This window comes from Cavia porcellus, unplaced genomic scaffold, assembly GCF_034190915.1.
Source record: "Cavia porcellus strain 051 isolate PalLab524CR breed Dunkin Hartley unplaced genomic scaffold, mCavPor4.1 scaffold_32, whole genome shotgun sequence".
NCBI classification, from domain to species: domain Eukaryota; kingdom Metazoa; phylum Chordata; class Mammalia; order Rodentia; family Caviidae; genus Cavia; species Cavia porcellus.
In genome coordinates this window covers 16,123,517-16,136,571 of record NW_026947515.1, presented here as the reverse complement: position 1 = coordinate 16,136,571, position 13,055 = coordinate 16,123,517, and the positions used below count along the sequence as shown (strand labels likewise).

Genomic DNA, 13,055 nt, shown 5'->3' with positions numbered 1-13,055 from the left:
GGATTGACAGGAGTTCAAGGCCAGCCTAGGCCACAAAGTGAGTTCAAGGGCAGCCTGCACCATAAAAAGGAGCCCTGACTCAAAAAGAAAAAAAAAAGTAGAAGAGAAAGAAAAAAAAAAAAAAAACATTCACTGAAAGAAAGATGGCCTCTTTAAAGAAATGGTGCGATGGCTGGGGATTTAACGTAGCAGCACATGCACCTGCCTGGTGCAAGATTGTGAGTTCGATCCCTGATACAAAAAAAAAATTTTTTTCCTTAAATAATGGTGCTGGAAAAACTGGCTCTACACTTGCCAAAGATTAAAACTGGACTGATGGCTTTCACCATGCACTGTTAAAATCGGAATGAATCAAAGATCTCACTATTAGAAACATTAAGTAGGCGAAACTCTTGTAAGACATTGGTGTAGACAAAGACTTTATGAACAAAACCCTGACTGCACAGGAACTATCACAAAGAATCAACAACTGGGATCCCACCCTCGTGAAAAGGTTTTACACAGCAAGAAAAACCACTAACAGAGTGTAAAAACCCACAACCTGGGAGAAAATGTTTGCAAAAGGGTTACTATTGAGACCATATAAAGAGCTCAAAGAAATCGGTCCTCCCAGATTTAAAGACCCAATCCACAAGTGGGCATCTGAGGTGAATACATACTTCTCAGATGAAGAAATATAAAATAAATATGTGAAAAACTTCAAATTCACTGGTCATTTCAAGAGATGTAAATTAAAAGAGCACTGAGATTCCCCCTCACCCCAGAAAGAATGGCCATCAAGAAATCAAGCAATAACAAATCCTGGTGGAGCCGGGCATGGTGGCATACTCCTGTAATCCCAGCATTCAGGAGGATCCTTGCAAGTTTGAGGCCACCCTGGGCTACAAAGTGAACCCAAGGCCAATCTTAATCACAAAGCAAGACCACATCTCAAGGGCCAGGGATTTAGCTCAGCGGCATAAGCGCCTACCTGGCAAGTGCAAGGTCGTGAGTTCAATCCCTGTTACCGCAAAAAAAAAAAAAAAAAAAAAAAAAAAAGCCCTCTCCACTGTTGTGGGAATATAGACTGGTGCTACCACTGTGGAAATCAGTAGGACTATAGGACCAGAGTGCCCGTTCAACCCAGCTAGTCCTCTTTTGGGTATCTTCCAAAAGACTTAAAAACATCATACCACAGTGATATCTGTGCATCCATGTTTATAGCAGCACAGTTTATAATCATCTTGGAAACAACTTAAATGCCAATCGGCTGAGGAATGGATAAAAAAAGGTGTGGTGTTTTTATGTGATGGAGTACTACACAGCCATAAGGAGTAAGTAAATGGATGCACCTTGAAACATACTCATTAATGAAATAAATAACACACACTCGTATAAACATCATACTGTTTCATTGGTGTGACAAGCCGAAAGCAAAAACATATGTGTGTGTATATGTAAATAGTTAAGATAGTCATACTACTGATTTCTCTGAGTTTGCTGAAGAGAAAGATTTGTGCGGGCAGTGTTCGGACAATCAAAGGCAGATGTCTTGTGCTCTGGATGAATGATTTGGGGATGACAATGTGTAATGTACATACCATCGTTACCCCCTGATTGATCAGCTTTGAAATTTTGCTGTAGTTTTTTTTATTCTTCTTCTTTTTCTTTCTTTTTATCTTTGAATAAAATGGATTTGAAGAAAGAAAGAAAATATCTGGCAAGTGCAAGATCCTGAGTTCGATTCCAAACATCAAAAAAAAAAAGAAAAACCATAAAATTGTTATTTTTTTACCCTTGGAAATTGTAAAAAAGAAATTGCCATTTTTCTACCCTTGGAAATCCACGGAAGTAACAAGGGGAACGAGACTCCGAGCTCAAGCCTCGCCTGCACCGGAACCGGCAGGACTGCTGGCCGGCCGAGCTCCTGCGGAGGCCGCGCTCTCGGGACCCGCCAGCAGAGGGCGCCGGACCGCAGTCTCGGGGCGGCCGCTGTGCAGGCTCCTGGAGGTCGCGCCCTGCTCGGGGTCCGGGTCGGGGCGCGGCTGCCCCCGCTGCCCTGCGGGCTCCTGCGGGGCCGAGAGCGGCGGGGCTCCCGGGCTGAGTGTGGAGCAACCATCGCGGACGGGTGCACGCGTAATCACAGGCGGCGGAGGCCCGGGAGAGTGTTCGCAACCCGACCAGCGGTTTCTGCTTCTGCAGGAGACCTGGCGGTCGGCCTGGGAGCCAGCGATGAAACCCAATCAGGAAAATACGGCTTCCGGGCGTGGAGGCGCGCTCCTGTAATCCCAGCGCTCCAGAGGCTGAGGCGGGAGTATCATTGAGAGTTTGAGTCCAGCCTGGGTATATAGTGAGTTCAAGGCCAGCCTGAACTGCATAGCAAGATCCTACCTATAAAAAGAAGACATGCCAGCCAGATAGAGTGGGGCGTACCTGTAATCCCATCACTCAGGAGACTGAAGCAGGAGGATCACCAGTTTAAGGCTAGCCTGAACTACATGCTGTAGTGAAACCCTGCTTCAGTTAAAAAAAAAAAAATGGTTGGCTGTGGTGGTGCCCGCCTGTAATCCCAACATTCAGGGAGGGAGAGGCAGGAGCATCACAGTGAGTTTGAAGCCCCCTGAGCTACATAGTGACCTCAAGGCCAGCCTGGACTGCATAGTGAAACCCTGTTTCAAAATAAAAGGGGCGGGGGGCTGGAGATTTAGCTCAGTGGCATAAGTGCCTGCCTTGCAAGCAGGCAGTCGTGAGTTCGATCCCCGGTACCGATAAAAAGGAAAAAGGAAAAAAAAAAAAAAAAAAAAAAAGAAAGAAAGAAAAGAAAAAAGAAAAAAAAAAATACTAGGATCTTGGTAAACTGCTAAATCACCGGGGCCTCCCGTCTCAGTCTCCCAGAGTGCGGGGGTTACTGTGCCTCCCCTCTCAGTGCCCACTCGCAAGCTCGTGGAGACCTGGTCTCTCTAAGTGGCACAGGCTGGTTCGATCCTCTTGCCCCAACCTCCAGAGTTCCTGGATAAGAATGTGCATCACCACACCTGTGATCATTTTTTTTTTTTTAACCTGTGATCATTTTTAACCTACTATAGAAATGATCCCTGGGGCTGGGGATTTAGCTCAGCGGCGTAAGCGCCTGCCTTGCAAGCAGGCAGTCGTGAGTTCGATCCCCGGTACTGATAAAAAGGAAGAAGACAAAAAAAAAAAAAAAAAAAAAGATCCCTGAAAGCATTTTTTTTTTTTTTTTTAGGTACCGGAGATTGAACTCATGACCTCAAGTTTGCCAAGCAGGCGCTTATACCAAACCCTCGGCCCCTGTGACCATTTTTAATACACAAACACCTGGAGACTGAATTGCCAAGTTGAGGGTATGATGATTTCAAGTTCTTTACTATATAGTGCTGAACGGGGCCCCAGATATTTTGTTCTGGTTTACACTAAGGAGCAGGCAGTACAGGTGTGCCGTAATGTCTGTTTCTGCACAATGAGGAGCAGCCTTATTTCATGTGCTTGCTGTTTTTGTTTTGTTTTATTGTCTTTTTGAGACAGGGTCTCGCTATGCAGTTCAGGCTGGCCTTAAACTCACTCCCTAGTCCAGGCTGGTCTCAAACTTCCAACAATCCTCTGCCTCAGCCTCCAGAATGCTAGGAAAGTTGTTTTTTTTTTTTTTTTTTTTTTTTTTGTCTTTTTCCTTTTTATTGGTACCGGGGATTGAGCTTACGACTGCCTGCTTGCAAGGTAGGCGCTTATGAGAGATTGCTTCTTTTTCCCATAGGTTTGTGGTGTATTTTAATTTCTTTTTTAAATTGTCTGTTCATATGGTTTGTCTGCATATGTTTAAGCAAATGTATTTTTTTTTTTTGATACCAGGAATCGAACTCAGGGCCTTGCACTTGCCAGACAGGCACTTATGTCACTGAGCTAAATCCTCAGTCCTTGTCTGCCTATGTTACGAATATGTCCTCAGATCATTTTGCTTAATTTTTTATCCTTTTGGTGATAGGGTCCCACTGTGTATTTCAGGGTGGGCTTAAACTCACGGTGATGCTCCTGCCTCAGCCTCCCATGTCCTGGGATTAGAGGCACAAGCAGGACCATCCACATGAAGAAACACGTACACTGAAGTCTGGCCAGGACTCCGCAGTCCCATCCTTGAATCCAGCTGTTGCACCCCACCCCTAGCACATCAGTTTGGTCACCAACCAGAAAACTCAGCTGGGCTTTAGAGTCCAGAGTAAGTTCTTTTTTTTATTAAGTAGTAGGTGTGGTTGATTAAAGTACTGGCCATGCTCTGAACTCAGTCTCCAGTAACCTTCTCCTCCCTAGAGATCAGTGTGCTGGCTCCAAGTCCCCTGCTGTAGTCAGAGTTTGCAAGGAAAATAACTTAATACAGGATACCATAATTTATAGGATTGTTTTATAATAGTCACCCGAAGAGTCAAATAAAAAAGGAAAACTGTCCACTGCTAGAGACCCAAGGAATCCACCGAAGGCCCAGATTCCATGGTAGTGTCCAGATGAAGACCTAGAGACCATAGAAACGTCCTCACCAGTCTGACCTAAGGCCCACAGCACACGACAACTCATGCTTTGGAGCATTCTCGGTGTCTCTGCCACAGATGTTTCAGGAACACCCCAAGATGGGGCCTGGATGTAATTTTAAGAAACTATTCTAAGATGTGGTTGTAACCGAGAAAGTTCGAACCGAGCCTAATTATTGTGTGTGAGTGTGAGTGTGTGTGAGTGTGTGTGTGTGTGTGTGTGTGTGTGTGTGTGTGTATGGTACTGGGGACTGAACTCAGGACCTTGTACATGTCAGACAAGCACTCTACTACTGAGCTACATCCCCAGCCTAGCTTAAACCTGATTAATTTTATTGTATTTGATTTAAGAAAGAGCCCGTGGAATAACGGGATGGGTGGACATTTTCAATCTGGGCCCTAGAAGCGTGAAGTTAGAGTTTATCTGGTTTCATCCAGAGTCTGAGGCCAGGCATGGTGCTCACCTGTAATCCCAGCATGCGGGAGGCTGAGGCAGAAGGATCGTCAGTTTAGGCTACATAGTGAGTGCAAAGGTAGCCTGAACCACATAGCAAGACCCAGTTTCAAAAAGAAAAATGAAACAAAACAAAAATAGAGTCTGGAGACACTGACTGCTCTGTAGAACCGGCAGGGAGCCGGGAGGTCATTCTGTTAGAGAAGATAGCCCGTGCTCCTGCGCCCCTGGGTGAGGGAAGATTAGCCCGCACCCCTGTCAGCTGCAATTTGCCCTAATGCTCGTCAGGCAACCTCTGATTAATAAGCAGACCGCTGGCTCATCTTGCTGTGTGCCCCCCCCCCCCCAGTGCTGTGCTGATAAGCGCTAGCCTGATTCATGCATCTGTTTTTATGGCTTTGGCCCCTAATTAGCCCGCAGACAGAAATTAGCCCAGCTACAGCAAGAATGGTGTTGCCCTCCGGTATGCTGTCATCCTGTGGCTAGCCAGCCTCTGTTTACATTTTACTATTTAGTTTTTTGTATTTTTTTTTTTTTTTAATCGGTACCAGTGGGGCTGGGGATTTAGCTCAGCGGCATAAGCGCCTGCCTTGTAAGCAGGCAGTCATGAGTTCGATCCCTGGTACCGATAAAAACGAAAAAGACAAATAAATAAATAAATAAATAAATCGGTACCAGTGATCGAACTCACAGCCAGCTGGGCACTTGCAAGGCAGGCTCTTATGCTGCTGAGCTGAATCCCCAGCCCCCATTTAGTTGTTTTTTGTTTTGTTTTGTTTAGTTTAGTTTTTGTAGCACTGGCAATCACACCAAGGCCCTACTCCTCACCCAACTGCAGGCCTCTTTCTAGACGTGGGTGTCCACCTCATGGGATCCTCAAAACCACCACAGCCCAAATGAGGAGTCTGCTCTGCAGGCCCCAGTGGCTGGGTGCTCCTGGCTGCAAACCTTGAAGGCAGCCTGCTTTTAGCTGGACCTGGTGGCACATGCAGGTAACCCCAGCACTGTGGAGGCTCAGACAGTTGGACTACACAGGAAGTTGCAGGCCAGCTTGGACCACAGGGCCAGACTTAGCTCAGAAAAAAAAAAAAAAAAAAAAAAGCCCGTCTTCTTGCAGACCTTGGTTGTAAGGGTACTGTTTTCCTGGGAAACAGTGCTAGGGATTGGAGCTGGGCCTTTGCCCTGAGATACTGATATAGGAGAAAGAAACCCCCAACCTGCGAGATGTCTGACATGAGTTCACGTTCTCTAAAATCCAAGAATGAATTTAGGAACAATGGAGCTTAAGAGCAGGATGTATTTATTGAGCGAAAGAAAGAGACAGAAGTGGTCTCCCAAGTGGGTTGCCAAGGACCCGGCCTTTTCTAGAGATTTTTTAGAGCAAAACCACAAGGTGAGGTGAGTCTAAGGTCGGGAAAAATGGGGACTCACAAGACAGGAGGAATGAGGTGCGACAGAACTGTGGTCAACCAAGAGGATTAGGAGTGTAATTGCTCAGGTAAAATTAAGTTGAGGTCAGATGGGGAAGTGAGTCACACAGCAAGGGGCAGGAATACAGGACAGGGCCTTTGCCTGCAGGGGTTCGGGTTAGTGGCTCCTCCAGGCCTTCTCAAGGTGAGCGGGAAGTATGCGGGTATATTTGTTTGATCTTTTGTCATGAGGTCTGATCCACAGCAGGACGGGTCTGTCTTCCCCTCAGCCTGGTTTTCTGCACAGGTTTCTTTTTTTTTTTTTTTTTTCTTTTTGTCTTTTTCATTTTTATCGGTACTGGGGATTGAACTCACGACTGCTTGCTTGCAAGGCAGGTGCTTATGCCGCTAAGCTAAATCTCCAGCTGAGGGCTAATTCCTATCTGACTGCATATAACATTTTTATCTAACTTAGCTGCCTACAACAAACAATATATTCCCAGACATCCTCACTTACTGTGTGACAGATTTCAATAAGTCACCATGGCTAGGTTTGAACTTACGATCTCCTGGTTTACAAGCAAGCACTGCCATGCCAAGAGATTTTTTTTTTTTTTTTTTTTTTTTAGACAGGGTTTCCTTATGCAGTTCAGGCTGGTTCAAACTTATTTTGTAGCCTAGAATTCTCTGAAACTCCCAGCAATCCTCCTGCCTCAGCCTCCTGAGTGTTTTGTTTGTTTTGAGACAGAGTCTCATTATGTAGCCCCCGCTTGGCCTTGAGCTTGGAGCTTCCTCTTACTTCAGGCCTCTGTGTACAGGATTTACAGGTGTGTGCCATGCGTGGTTCCTAGGACAATATTCTTTTTTTTTTTTTTGAAACCGGGTCTCACTATGTAGGTCTGGCTGGCCCTGAACTCACAGGGATCCTCCTGCCTCAGCCTTTCAAGTGCTGGGATTATATTCTTATTTAAACTGAAATCAGACCAATCACTTCCTAGATCCTCCCTGCTGTGTTTTGTGTGTTTCAGCTGCCTATTTTCAGTCTCTCCAAAAGGACATGGACAGGAAAGGGGCCTGTCCCTCTTTTTCCACTGTCTTTTTTTTTTTTTTTTTTTTTTGTCTTTTTCGGTACCAGGGATTGAACTCGCGACTGCCTGCTTGCAAGGCAGGCGCTTATGCCACTAAGCTAAATCCCTAGCCACTTCCCACTGTCTTTTGGCAACATATTTTGCACAGCCTCTGCTCAAGGGCTATCACTGATTTTTTTCTTCAGTATCACATGATTTCTCCTTCATGAGAAACCAAAAGTATAAATAAAGAGTAAAATAAAAGATGGATAATAGGACATAGAGAGATGGAGTTTCTGCAAATGGGGGGAGCAGACCAAGACATGGGGTGGTGGGTGCAGAAGGGGCAGGCGATGTAAAGGAATGAAGTGTGTGTGTGTGTGTGTGTGTGTGTGTGTGTGTGTGCGCGCGCGCGCGTGGCCAAGCCCGAGGCACTGTGATTTTTGAAGTATCAGCTACTAGTGCAGGAAGGGCCCTGATGTGCTTCTGGCAGCTGCACCCCTCTGTCTGGCTGCTGAGCCTCTCTCCCTCCCTGCTGAACAGTTCCTGTCTCCTGACCCACGGAGGGTCCTAGCGCAGGGCCAGCACACAGTGGCCCCTGCAGGTCTGACTTAAGCAGGGAAGAGTAGGATGTCTGTCTGCGTCGGGCAGGGAGGCTTCAGGGGAGAATGGGGAAGGTGTTTCTCTTATCTCTGCTTCTGCCACCCCAGGAAAAAGGCACTTGGCTTGTGCTTGATAGGTGCAGCCAAGTACAGAGCGATTTCAGTGGGGGAGGAGAGAGGCAGAGGGAGAGGAAGAGGAGGAGGAGGGGGAGACAGGAGGGGGAGGCGAGAGAAGAGGGGGGAGGGGGGGAGGGGGGCAGAAAAAGTCCCGAGGGCTTCCTTGCCCGCGGCTCTGGCTATCAGCACTGCAGATCTGGGGAGACAGACGGGGTTATCGGACCCGGAGGTAGTGACCTGGTTTCTGCAGGAATTGCCTCACACATTCTGGAATGCACTTTTGGTCATCTGGAGCCTCCCCAGGCCAGAGCCGTCTTAAGTACTAATCTTTTATTTGCTGTTGACCTCATCTGGACGTTTCCCCTCGCGCCTCCTCCCCGCCCTGCCTCGGCCCCTGCTCCCCGTGCTCCCCTCGCGTGTCACCCCACCCACCCGGGTGTGAGTTGGGGCCGTGATGTGATCCTGGGCGGCGGGTCCCAGACCTCGCAGGGGCCACGCTGCGAGGCCACGCGCGGGTCCCCGCAGGAGGAGGAGCAGGAGGAGGAGGAGGAGGACGAGGTCCCCGCGCCGGTTGTGCGCGCGCGGGGCGGCTTCCCCCAGGCTGCCCCTCATTAGCATGAGCGGGGTGGGGGTGCGGCGCGGGGCCGGGGGAGCGGACGGAGCCGGGCCGGGCTCCGGGCCAGAGCCCGGGAGCCCTGTCCACCAAAATGACAGCTAGAGCCTTCTGGCTGCTCTGCCTGCTCGTGGGGTGCTCCCCCGAAGCCCCGCTGGCGGAGCGGAAAGGTAAGGGCCGGGCCGGGCGGGGGCGCAGCCGGGGGAGGGCGCCTGCGGTCCGCGCGCTGCAGAGGCGCAGGACGGGTCCCCAGACTTTGTCTCCGGGCTGCCTCTGCGGAGGGAGGCCAGCTCAGCTGCTGCGGTGATCCCGGGCGAGCCAGCGGGCTGCAGAAACTTTGCATGTTAAGTGGCTGCTCCGTCCCGGAGGAGGGAAAGTGTCCAAAGGGTCGCGCGGGGTCCGCCCTGCCGCGTCTGGGCCCACGGGTGGGCAGCCCCAGGCGGCCGGGGCGAGGCGAGGCGAGCGGAGATCCCACAGTGCGGCGCTTCTGCCCCGGGACACCTGAACCAAGACCTGCCTGCCCTCAAGACCCACACACAATTCACGCGTGAAATGAAATGAAATGACCGAGGGAATGATAAATCAGGCATTCTCTGCAGGATGATGTTTTGCTTTTATGTTCTGCTCGCTTCACTGTCTTTGGGAAAAACAGTTTCCGCACCTCACAGCAATGTCCTCCGGGTTATTTTCGCACATGGAAATGGAACGACTTCGGTGGCGTTTAACCCAAATATCAGCCCATCTTCCCCATGACAACAGATGGTGGCATCAATGGGGAAGCAGTGGCGAGGTCCACACTTGACAGGCAGGCATTGGCTCTCCACCAGCACTTTCCTCAGCCGTGTGGGGTACACTCGTTTACCAACCACCGTGAGCATCAGCGGCTTTGCAAAAACATCAGCTCCAACCAGCTATTATTGCTGGGTGAACGCTGATTTTACAGGAGATTACCAATTTGGCAACATAACCACTTTAAATAGTTGCCAGAGCTGTAAAGAGGCTTGCGACCAAGCTCCTTAATGCAAGGGGGAAATAAAGACGTTCCCCGCATTCTTATGCCTGATTGGAGGGCTCCCGGACCCCTCCAACAGAGGGGTTAGATTGTGTAACTGGACGTGGCAAGCTGCCCAGTTTCCGAGTTGGCTGAAGTTTGCTCACTAACCTGTCTGCAGAGTTGGGAAAAAATCATGTAATGATTTTGAAAATGTGTCTCCGTGCCTTATCGTTTAGGGGTTTCTCTCCATCATCTGATGGAAAACTGGAAGCAATGTGTGCTTTTATGCTTAACCAGGGGCCTCTGCCTCCCAGGCAGTTTAAAACACCCTCCTAACTGTTGTTTCGAAGTAAGTGGTGTCCAAGAAGCCAGATAAAAAATCCACTCCCAAACGCTCAATTCTGCAGTTCTGCAGACCAAGATGACAGTGTAAACACGGATGGGAAAACTAAATAGTTCTGTTGTCAGGGGCGCTTAAACAATTAGAAGAACCTGTAATATGAGACTTTTCCTCCTGGGGGTTGCTCTTGATACTTTCTCAACAAACTGTAAATAGCAAAAAGGCGGATGTTTATACATACAGATATGTATATGTTTATATACGTCTATGTAAATATATGTGCATTAAATGAAAGGCAAGAAGTGTGTTATTTAACCAATGTCATCAGAAATTTGAGTTTGGAATAAACAGAGGGCTGTAACCAGAAAAGCTAGATCTGAAAAGGATCCGTCACAAGATAAAGCGTTTCCACCAGGCCTGTGAGTCCCCATTTGGTGCGCACTTTTCTCAGCGGGTCCCCTGCAGACAGGGCGAGACCCTCCTCCTCCTCCGGGAGCGAGGAGACGCGCCTCTCCGCGGCCGCAGGGGGGCCTCCCCACCTCCCGATCGCTCCTCCTGCAGGTGTTTGGCAAACTCCGCTCCCCAACTCCTCTTCCCTGAGTCCTTTCTTCTTCCCTTGCGGGCCCGCCCCTGCTGCCGGCCTCCCCGTGACGGTCTCCGCCTTCTCTCCGCAGCTACGTCGCCACACAACCGAAAGCCCGAGCCTCACGGGGCGGCGGGCGCAGCCGAGACAGCCGGGCCCGGGGCGCAGCCTCTCCCCGAGGCCCCGCGACCGCTGCGCGCGGCGGACGTCGCCCCTCGCGCCTGGCCCGACCCACGGCGCCGGAAGCCCCCGCTGCCCGCCGAGAACCGCGCCGGCTTCCGGGAGGCCGCGCGCGTGCTCGCCGGGCCGCCGGGCCCGCGCCTCGCGCAGGCCGAGAACCGAGCGTCGCCGCGTCGCGCGCGCACCCGAGCCCTGCGCTTCCCCGCCGCGCGGCCCCCCGCGCACGCCACCGAGGCTCCCTCGGGACCCGTGCACCCCAACCGGCCGCGCGCCGCTGCCCCGCCCCCGGAGTCGGCGGCCGCGTCGTCCGCGAGCGCAGCGGAGCTTGGCGCCGAGCCCTGCGCCTGCGCCTGGAGCGCGGACCTGGACGAGCGCGACGCCTACTGCGAGAGCGAATTCGGTGAGTCCGCGCCGGGCGAGGCGAGCCTGTTCGAGCCCCAGAGAAACATCCGCTGGACCTAGGAGCCCGGGCCTCGCGGGTGCTCGGTGACGCGCTAAAGTGCACAGGACAGTGAGCGAGGAAGTCAGTGTGATGTTCTCCAAACTTGTGTCTTGAAAGCAGCCGTGAACGGAATCGTGCACGACGTGGACGTGCTTGGCGCCGGGATCCGGCTGGTGACCCTGCTGGTGGACCGCGCCGGACTGTACAAGATGAGCCGCCTCTACATCACGCCCGACGGCTTTTTCTTCCGAGTGCACATATTAGCCCTAGACTCCTCCACCTGCAATAAGCCATGCCCAGAATTGAAACCCGGTAACACAACAGACCTGAATAACCTCTTCTTAGATGAATTTCCTATTGTCATTTGTGAGCTGGATACCACAGTCCGGCTTCCGTGGACCACGGCCCCTTGTCGGGCAGTTCGGTAACACAGAGAATTTACACCGCAGGTATCACTGCCCCCGCCCCAAGGGGAGGTCAGCAGGGCCTGGCGCTCAGTATGTTGAGTGAATCCCTGACCCCATTGCCAGAAAGGACAAATCAGTTCTGTATAGAAACTGAGTTGAAAAAGGCTTTTTTGGGGGGGGGGGGAGGGCACGCGGGAATGCGGAGGGTGTTGTGGTATCTCCTCCCACTATTCCCGAGATCTTGTCCAATACCTTGTGTTCTGTAATGGTGGGCTAATCAGATTGCCTTTCCACCTGCTGCCTGTAGGTTAAATGTGTTTCAACATGTGCAGCAAGATGAGATTCGAGTTTAGGTGTTTCTTAAAGGTCTTCCATACTGATTGTCTTGTGGCCTTTCAGTGACTCTTATTTTTGGTTACTTTATTTATTTAGGCAGCAGGTACATTGTGATGGGCCACATCTACCACAAGAGACGCCAGCTCCCCACAACTCTGCTCCAGGTCTTGAGAGGGCGCCTGCGTCCAGGAGATGGGCTGGTCAGGAGCAGCAGCAGCTATGTTAAAAGGTTTAACAGGACAAGAGATCGGCAAGTTCAAGGTGCAGTTCACACCCAGTGCATCTGAAACATCCCATCCCAGCGCTTGAGGATCACAAGAGACTTGGAATTCAGCAAAATGACGGAAAGGTTTAGATTCATGTAATGGTGTCTTCCTTTCACAGGGCCACAGCTACTTCACAGCCCTAATCTGGAAGGCACCACTTTCCTAGCGACACAATGCTGCTTCTGAGCTCACAGGCAAAGTTACTCAACTGCTGGGCCAGTGATTCATGTGGCTTTGATACTTCACCTGTCCAGTTAACAGATCAGTGCTTCATGTGAAATTTTTAAATTATTTTAATTCATTTTTCAGTAGAAATAGTTCACAAAACCCCTTTTGAGTTTTAAATATACAATTCTGAATAGTTTATATCAGGATCAAACCAAATTTTATACTCAAGCCACATTTTAAATTCTATACATAGTAAGCACACTAGTCAAGGACATTTACATATGAAATGTCACTTAGATCAAACACAAGGGTCAGAGCCCAGGAAAAATACTATTTTACACGTAAAGAGCACTAAAGGGCTCAATCCAAGAAAATGTTATTCTAAGCTGTTTTCCTGATGTACCAGAATGTATGAGATATTTTCATGCCTTCCTGCTTCCAATAACATGTTTTGTGTCAACCTGGATGCTTATTTCAGTGCTAAATGTATCTGATGGCATTTTTCTATTAAAACCAAGTATCATGCTTGTGTTTGTTCAGCAGTAAATCTTGCCTTGAAATCA

At 49.9% G+C, this 13,055-nt stretch overlaps 1 protein-coding gene across 3 annotated transcripts; it reads left to right on the top strand.

The window, feature by feature from the left end:
- Positions 1-8,488: 8,488 nt before the first annotated feature.
- Positions 8,489-13,055, top strand: CUNH17orf58 (chromosome unknown C17orf58 homolog). Of its 3 annotated transcripts, none has more exons than XM_063241841.1 (4): positions 8,489-8,946; positions 10,785-11,273; positions 11,433-11,764; positions 12,155-12,397. In XM_063241841.1, exons 1-3 carry the CDS (start codon positions 8,871-8,873, stop codon positions 11,741-11,743), a joined length of 876 nt encoding a protein of 291 aa, XP_063097911.1. In that variant the 5' UTR covers positions 8,489-8,870; the 3' UTR covers positions 11,744-11,764; positions 12,155-12,397. The 3 variants fall into 3 exon arrangements, with proteins under 3 accessions (XP_063097911.1, XP_063097909.1, XP_063097910.1); XM_063241839.1 differs by having other exon boundaries at positions 8,505-8,946; positions 11,433-11,627; positions 12,155-13,055; XM_063241840.1 differs by having other exon boundaries at positions 8,510-8,946; positions 11,436-11,627; positions 12,155-13,055.